Raw genomic sequence first — 8,644 nt, 5'->3', positions numbered from 1 at the left:
ACTAGCATGCTGGTGTCTGGGTGAGGTTCAGTCTTCACTTCTTGATTTGACTTTTTCATATTAACTTGCATTAACCCATTTTGTTTGTGCCTAGTTCCGGGGTTCTGGACTTTTACCCACAACAGGTGTACCAGTTCATGGTTTCAGTGGAGCATGCAGACAAGTTTAAAACAATGTCTCTGAAGTTCTTTTCTCAACGTCTTGTCTACTTCCAATGGAGGAAAAAGGACATTTTCATTGGTCAACTGTTGCTCATTCAACTTCCTAGATTCAAGGGGTAAATAATGTTCATGTTCAGTCATTGCTTATTTTTTTTACTGAATCTTTTGAATAACAGCCCACACGTTTGTTCTTCGTAAATAATATTTTACTGCATAATTTTCCAAACAGGAGTATTTACAGGGCTGAGAACATTTTGGCAGTTGAAAACCAGAGCGTTGACATTCATCTAAAATTGTGAACTGTAAAGGACAAATTATTATAGCAGATGAGGATCAAGATACGTCTTTAAAGTTTGTAAGAGAGTTTATAGATAATTTATGAAAACACTTGTGGTATGTGAGCTCATTCGTCGTTTTTATTAATTAAAAGCTTTCACTTAACGGACCAAAATATATCAAGTTCTGATTTTTTACGGACCAAATTTGTGATGGACCGGAAATTGTGCTTCCGTATTTTCGTTCCGCCAACCCATTATGGCAAATGGTGAATACATTCGTTTTCAAATTAGAACGGGTAAAAGCGACTAAAAAGTCTAGCGATTAGTTTGTGAATACTGATTACTTTTAACCCGTACAAACTACAGTTTAGAGTGTTGATATGTATGTAAATATAAACATTTATCAAGCACAGTGAGTGTACAGCTTGCTAGGAGAATAGAAATGGATTCAGACAAGAGGAGGGAAAACCGGAGCTGGGACTGGGATAGCCCACACTGCCGTGCCCAGCTAGATGAAATCTTCTTTCGTCAACATGACTACATTAGGTCAGGCAGTCCTGAACACAAGGAATTCTGGGCCTTTTTTGAACGTTTCCAGAGGTTCAAGGCAAAGAAGGACATGTCAGGGGTCGGGGGCAGCAGGAAAGTAGACATGGAGGAGGGGAAAGAGAAAAGAAAGTCTGGCAGCGGAAGTGTAGATCTGGGTCTTCCTAAAGAGTATGACGCCCGCTATCGGATCAATGTGTCGGTATGCACGAAGGATGTAGAGGAACGGCTTGGCCGGTCGGACCACAGACACAGACAGAGTTCGTCAGGCCCGGGGACTCAGGAGATAGCTGACTGTCGTCTGGCCCTCCTGCACTTCTTGGACTTCAATCAGAAGCAGAGCTTTGCTAAACTAGCCAAACTACGCAAGGATCAGAAAAACCTCCCCATTTACCAGTACAAGGATAAGATCGTGGACCTGGTTCGCACCAACTCGGTGGTGGTGGTGGCGGGCGACACAGGCTGCGGAAAGTCCACTCAGGTGCCTCAGTACCTTCTGTCCTCTGGCTTCACTCATATAGCATGCACGCAGCCCAGGCGCATCGCCTGCATATCCCTCGCCAAGAGGGTCAGCTTTGAGAGTCTCAACCAGTATGGCTCCAAGGTAAGCATCTTTGTTTAAAGATACTCACATCTTGCCGGTAGTGTTAGCAATTTGCCACGTTTTAGACCGAGTGCTTATCTTTAGTGCTGAACTACCTTTTACTCAAGGCTAATGTATCTGCGACAGCACACAGGAATATATTCAGGGACCCAACCCTTTTTGACCGCCACAATCTGATTTCTAGGTGGGGTACCAGATCCGATTTGAGACCACCCGCACGGCGGCCACCAAGCTGCTGTTCCTGACGGAGGGGCTTCTGCTCCGGCAGATCCAGCAGGACGGAGCTCTGGCTCAGTACCAGGTTCTGATCGTAGACGAGGTCCACGAGAGGCACCTCCACTGCGACTTCCTCCTGGGGGTCCTGCGCACGCTGCTGGGCACCCGCCCTGACCTCCGCCTGGTCCTCATGTCTGCCACCATCAACATCAAACTGTTCTCCGACTACTTCAACCACGCCCCCGTGTTGCAGGTCCCCGGCAGGCTCTTCCCCATACAGGTGAGGACAGAACCTTCTTCTATTTATGGGGTCAGGTGGCTGAGCGGTTAGGGAATTGGGCCAGTAATCTGAAGGTTGTTGGTTCGATTCCTGGCCGTGCCAAATGACGTTGTGTCCTTGGGTAAGGCACTTCACCCTACTTGCATCGGGGAAATGTCCCTGTACTTACTGCAAGTTGCTTTGGATAAGCGCGTCTGCTAAATGACTAAATGTAAATCTACAGTGTAAACTGACTAGATGTGATGGATTGTCCTCAATTTGCTTGATATTCTCCCATTTGAACACATTTGTTGTATTTTTTCATTTTTCATTGTCATTTAGTTTCTGCTAAATGACTAAATGTAAATGTAGATGGCTTCTCTTTCATAAAGCTTTAGGCTGTGTTATCTACCTAAAGCAGGATGAGGAGAGAACAGGAGAGAGTAAACATCTCCCTGGTCTCCTCACCACCATCCCCCCCCCCCCCCGCTCAGGTGATCTACCAGCCCATCCCCCCAGAAGAGCAGGCATCCCGTTTGGAGAAGCTGGACCCGCGGCCGTACCTGCGCGTGCTGCAGGGCATCGACCAGCGCTACCCCCCCGAGGAGCGCGGCGACCTGCTGATCTTCCTCAGCGGCGTGGCGGAGATCGCCACCATCCAGGAGGCCTGCCAGGTGTACGGCACGCACACGGGCCGCTGGATAGTCCTGCCCCTGCACAGCACCCTCTCCCTGGCCCAGCAGGACAAGGTAAGGTAGCTCCGTGCCACCACAGATGAACACGGATTGCAACAAACCCTCGCGGCATGGTGTGATCCCACCTCCTCTAGTTAGTTCTTACTTCTGTTGTAGTCTCTTTTAACTGCTTCGATTTTTTTGGAAGGAATCAAGGCCGTATTCATAGTGTGTCCCCCACAATCACATATTCAGACTCATGTCAAAATGTCCCCCCCAATATATTTATATAAAATATAAATGTGCTACGCTATGACAGGCAACTGTGCACGCTGTCCAAAATGATCATAAAACAATTTATTCGTCCCCCCCCCCAATGTTGACTCCTTGGCTACGACCTTGGTAGGAATGCTCTCAGTTTAAATGAGACGAGTTCCATGAAGCACCGACAGCACTAGGATCATGGATGCTTTCAGACTGACACGTCTGCCTGTCCTGCAGGTGTTCGACATCGCTCCACCTGGGGTGAGGAAGTGCATCATCTCCACTAACATCGCCGAGACCTCCGTCACCATCGATGGAGTTCGCTTTGTCGTAGATTCAGGTCAGTCGCCTGGTGCCAGTCAAGTCAGGGTTTCCCGCAGAAAATGTGTTAGTCAAGGTGGTAAGGTGAGGTTTGCTGATGGAGCGGTGGAGGGGGGGGGGGGGGCATGGCGAGAGTGGTTGTGGTAAAAGAGGATAATCAAGGAACATCCAAAAATGGAAGTGTTAAAGATCTCAACCAAAGTCGACCCAGAGGCTGACTGGAGAGGCTGCTGTGCTCTGACACTGCACCACGTCAGGACAGCTTTACGTGTTCCCTCGGGGGGAGGTGGAAGGCCGTACTCATGGTGTTGTGCGCTCCTCCAGGGAAGGTGAAGGAGATGAGTTTCGACCCCAAGGCCAAGATGCAGCGTCTCCAGGAGTTCTGGATCAGCCGGGCCAGTTCTGAGCAGAGGAAGGGCCGGGCCGGGAGGACCGGGCCGGGCGTGTGCTATCGCCTCTATGCCGAGTCCGACTACGACGCCTTCGCCCCTTACCCGATCCCCGAGATCCACCGTGTGGCTCTGGACTCTCTCGTCCTCCAGGTATTGGAAGATGGGCAGTGCGGTTTCCATCGCACAGGCTGTTGGGACTGAATATAGTGATATATATAGTATTTTTTAGTTTTTTTTGTCTCTCCAACTTATTTGAATGTGAATGTACTCAAACAACAAGGAGAGGAAGGACAATGTCATCTCTGTCTTTGCAGATGAAGAGTATGAGCCTGGGTGACCCGCTGTCGTTCGTTTTCATCGACCCTCCTCCCGTGTCCAGCATCCAGACTGCGGTGACCTATCTGAGGCAGCAGGGGGCGCTGGACTCCCACGGGGACCTCACTAACATCGGCAGCCTGCTAGCGCAGCTGCCTGTGGATGTGGTCATAGGTAAGGTCCCTACAGCATGGACTCTGGCCCCTGGGCGGCTCCTCCTGACCCTTGACCCTTGACCTGTGCGTGGCATCTGCTTCCCAGGGAAGATGCTGGTGCTGGGCTCTGTGTTTAACCTGGTGGAGCCTGTGTTGACGGTGGCAGCGGCTCTCAGTGTCCAGTCGCCTTTCCTGCGCAGCGCCCAGCACAACCCTGACTGCGCTACGGCCCGCACGCCCCTGCTCAGCAACCAGGGAGACCCCTTCACTCTGCTCAACACCTTCAATGCCTGGGTGCAGGTCGGTGGAGGGGGGAGGCCTTCTAACATGGCCGTTCGCCTTGGGGATGATGAAATGAAACGCCCGAGCGTGCAGCTGATCGGGGTCTCTTGTTTGTCCGTTACTTGTTCAGGTGAAAGGGGAGAGGGGCGATGCTTCCAGGAAATGGTGCAGGAGGAGGGGCCTGGAGCAGCAGAGGTTGTACGAGATGGTCAACCTACGCCGGCAATTTAAGGTAAAAATAACTTTATTTTATTATGTTTTTAAACACTCAAACAACCGGCATGTTTTCTAGATGTGTTGCACAGAACCTTATCTGGCAGCATCTGCTCTGGTGACAGGAGCTTCTGAAGAGTCACGGCCTGCTGGACGGGGAGCGCGGGGCGCCCTCCGGTGGGGACCGGGGGCAGCGCAGGGAGCGGCTGACGGAGAGGAGGAAGCTGCATCAGATGAAGAGGGAGCACGACCTGCAGGAGGGCGGCAAGCGGAAGGTCCTGAGGCTGGAGGAGGGGCAGGAGGGGGACTCCTCCGGGTCAGACGCGGAGGACACGGGCAGAGACAAGAAAGACAAGGACAAGTCCGGGCAGAACATAGACATACAGGTTAGTCCTCCCAGAGAGGAAAACACTGTCCGACAGTGTCCAGGCATGGCAACACGCACACAACCTTCACTTGTAGCTGACGTGTGTCATGGCAGATGTGTTCAGCCAATCGGGGTTGACATTTTGGGACTGGCAAAGCGGGAATCCGTTCTTCATGGTGTGGTCCCGCGCGGGGGTGGTGCTTACAGGAAGTGAAGTTCAAGTTGCGCCACAACGTGTCGGAGCTCAAGGAGGCGACCGGCGCCAGTCAGGACCTGTCGTCACGCCAACAGGCCCTGCTCAAGCTGCTGCTGTGCCGAGGCCTCTACCCGCAGCTGGCGCTGCCCGACGAGCACAACGCCACGCGCAAGGACTCGGAGCAGGTCGGACGTCCTAGCTTGACCCCCTCCCTGTGTTTCCATGTCAGTGTATCGGGGGGTGTGGCTCTCTGTGTGTGTGTGAATGCTCACGCGTGCGGCCCACGCTCTAGGTGTTCCACACGAGGAACAAGCCGGGCGTGGTCATCCACCCCACCAGCGTGTTCGCCAGCGACCCCGAGGTGCTGCACGTCCCTGAGCAGGAGTCCAGAGAGATGGGTAAACCTCCCTCCTCTTCCCCCTCGCTCTATTAAGATCAGTCTAGTAGGGTGGCTACTTACGGTGTAATCCTCTTGTTCTGACTCTCTCTCCCTGTGTGTGTGGGTGTCTCTCGTCCTGCAGGGCCGGATCAGATTGAGAGCAGCAGGCACCAGCTCCTGGCGTTTGTGACTCTGCTGGAGACCAACAGACCTTACGTGTCCAACTGTGTGCGCGTTCCGGCCCTGCAGGTCAGTCCCGGGGGTCCCCATCCCCAGTCCCCTCACCACAGGACGGCCGCAGCAGTGTTGTCTGACCAATCAGCGGTGCCGTGTTGACCCCTCCCCCCCAGGCCCTTCTCCTGGTGGCTAACTCTGTGGACAGCAACGCCAACTGCACTCGCCTGGTGGTGGACGGCTGGCTGGAGCTGTGTCTGAAGGAGGGCGAGGGCGCCCTCAAGGTCCTGGCCACCGCCCTCACGCTCCGGGCAGACTGGGAGCGCCTCCTGCAGGCCCAGCTGAGGCAGGGAGAGGCCGGGGGGCTGGCCGGGCCGGGGGTGTCCCGCAGGGACCTGGAGAAGCTGAGCGAGAGCCTCGTCCGCTTCCTGCTCTACACCGAGGTAACCGCGGCAACCGCTACGTCCCCCTCGCGGGGTTGTCTGTGTGTGTGTGTGGTCACAATCAGATGTTTGGTGACGATCTTCTCTTCCTCCCAAGGTGAGTTACAGCCTGAGGAGGCTCACCGCCCTCCAGACCACCACCCTGTACATCGGGCCCCAGGCCCCGTCCGGGCTGGGGGAAACGCAGGCTCCAAACCCCCTGTTCCCTGGAGTGGAAGCCAAGCCTGACCCCATTAAAGGAGGCCTGCGGGTAGCCAGCTACTTCACCTACAACTGTCTGAGCGTGAGTTTCTCCTCCAGCCGAAACACTGTTTGGCTTTGTGTAATGGTGTTTCTTTTCCGGGCGAGTGGATGTAACAGGGGGGAATGTTGCCTACAGGACCTGAGCTTTCTGTGTTGTGTTTCTAGGACTCTAAGGACCTGTACAGCGAGTGCCTGCGAACGTTCTGGACCTGCCCCAACTGTGACCTCTACATGCCCCTCACGCCCCTGGAGCGCATGCACCACGAGGCCTCCTGCAGGCCTCCTGGGGAACAGCAGCAAGGACAGGGTAGGACAGGCTCCGCCTCTCGTTTTCCTTTTATATTACAGCCAACAAATCGAATTTTTTCTCCTCTGGTGAGTTTTTATGGGAGTTTTTCCTTCCACAGTCTTCGACGAGGGCTTAGTTTGTTTGAGGGGCAGTTCTATGGGCGTGTGTGAAGCCCTTTGTGACATTGCTTGTAAAAAGGGCAATACAAATAAATGTTGATTTGATCTACTTATTACCCTCGACTCACCCAGCTTCCAGTTGATATGTCTATTTGACTGTATAGATTGGACAGGTTAAGAGGTGTGACTAAATGAGTAAACGTGGGGGGGGTTTGTTTTGCAGAAGAGGAGACTGTGAAGCCGAGTTCATCCTGCGCGCCCAGCCTGACCAGGCTGTACCACTGTGACGTGTGTAATGAAGATCTGAACCTCACCTCCACTGAAATCCTCAAGCACAAGCGCCAGCACATGCACTCTGGCAGGTGACAGACAGCGCCGCCTGGTGGACGGCTGTGGAAGCGGCCGTGTAGCCTGTTGGGTTGGAGAGAAGCTTCCATGGAATGACAAATGATTCATTCAACAGTTGTAAATGAATTGTGGAATGTTTGTTTTACAGGTTATGTGTGTTGATTGATTGAGCGGTTAAGTGTTTTTGAAAACAATTAAAAAGGTATTTCCATGACGGAATGAATGACTTGCACACATTATAGAGAGAGCAAACTTTTCATTAAAATATAGAGTGAGGGTTTAATAATGATACAAACCCACAATATGTAACACCTCAAAGCAGCACATTGGCACAAAGTCAGAAATAAGACAGCACGGAAGATAAAAACCTGTCTCCAAAAATAAATAAAGAATCATAATAAATATCTCAATAAATAAATAAACTGGGAGTATTTCATTAATTACTTTGAAACTAATAAATACGTACATTTTAAAATATGCACATTGGCAGAAATCAATGATCCAAAAAGTAAATAGTACTTAATACAGAGTTACTTAGAAATCATAAGTTATTGATTAATTAAATCAAAAGGCACATTTATTAAGATGTAAGAATGGGGCCTTCAATAGTGATCTCATGTAACTCGACCTAATTACTGTGTCTCAATCAGAAGTAGTGCTGTGTGTGTGTGTGACTGGATGACGCGCTCTGCATCTTCTGCAGCAAAAACCCAAAGTTGTGTGTGTGTGTGTGTGTGTGTATACAGATCTCTGTACATTGTAGGGTGTGAGTGAAGATAGGAAATGACAGTTGCGTGACTGACTGTGGAGTTCTACTCTCCAGTAAGCGCAGCCAAAGCAGAGTGTAGTGGAGCCCAAGAACGCTGTCCGCCATTACGCTTTCCCAGACCGGGATCTCTTCTGTGTGACACTCGACTAAAAAAATATCAATACAATGTTGGTTCTTTCCCTACCAAGTCATCTGGGACCATTTCGAAAGTCATACATCACTAGATTTGTCCCAGTGTCACATGGATTGATGCCCCCTGACTCTAGGAATCAATGTTCCCCCCTCATATGAGAGGATTTCATGTTAGGATAAAGGAGCCCTCTCTAATTCTCCATCACCTCCTTAAAGACCAAGGAAGAGACAGTGGGACAGATCTGGCGGGAGTTAAAATAGCAGCTTCTTTGAGACTTTGTATTTAAAGCGACATTCAAACAGACACATTTGCCAAGGTGTCTGCACGGAGAACGACACCCTTTTTTTTTTCAACAACCGTGTTTATCTCGCTCACTATCACAGGGTCAACAGCATGTGTGCGGTTTCAAAACCACACCTGAGGTTTCAGGCTACCCTCAGGCATTCACAAGCGACATTACAGAATACAGAAGCCTTTCAGCTCAACGTGTCAGACACAGAAGCA

The 8,644-nt window shown here is 51.2% G+C and overlaps 1 protein-coding gene across 1 annotated transcript; it reads left to right on the top strand.

Annotated features, from left to right (window-relative positions):
- The first annotated feature begins 656 nt into the window (after positions 1–656).
- On the top strand, positions 657–7,452 carry dhx34 (DEAH (Asp-Glu-Ala-His) box polypeptide 34). Its single transcript, XM_084675135.1, has 16 exons — positions 657–1,589; positions 1,774–2,085; positions 2,559–2,813; positions 3,240–3,342; positions 3,648–3,865; positions 4,030–4,204; positions 4,292–4,485; positions 4,598–4,699; positions 4,806–5,066; positions 5,255–5,428; positions 5,536–5,641; positions 5,765–5,871; positions 5,973–6,239; positions 6,337–6,522; positions 6,648–6,789; positions 7,114–7,452. Exons 1-16 carry the CDS (start codon positions 882–884, stop codon positions 7,254–7,256), a joined length of 3,453 nt encoding a protein of 1,150 aa, XP_084531261.1. The 5' UTR covers positions 657–881; the 3' UTR covers positions 7,257–7,452.
- Positions 7,453–8,644: the final 1,192 nt, after the last annotated feature.

Source organism: Hypomesus nipponensis, chromosome 15, assembly GCF_054491055.1.
Source record: "Hypomesus nipponensis isolate SF chromosome 15, ASM5449105v1, whole genome shotgun sequence".
Classification (NCBI taxonomy): domain Eukaryota; kingdom Metazoa; phylum Chordata; class Actinopteri; order Osmeriformes; family Osmeridae; genus Hypomesus; species Hypomesus nipponensis.
This window is presented reverse-complemented; position numbering and strand designations above follow the sequence as displayed.

Excerpts from the sequence above, each read along its gene's own strand:
- dhx34 (XM_084675135.1), top strand. The coding sequence starts at position 882 with ATGGATTCAGACAAGAGGAGGGAAAACCGGAGCTGGGACTGGGATAGC. Across the intron at positions 4,700-4,805 it reads ACCTACGCCGGCAATTTAAG|GAGCTTCTGAAGAGTCACGG; the intron begins GTAAAAATAACT and ends CTCTGGTGACAG. Across the intron at positions 5,872-5,972 it reads TGCGCGTTCCGGCCCTGCAG|GCCCTTCTCCTGGTGGCTAA; the intron begins GTCAGTCCCGGG and ends CCTCCCCCCCAG.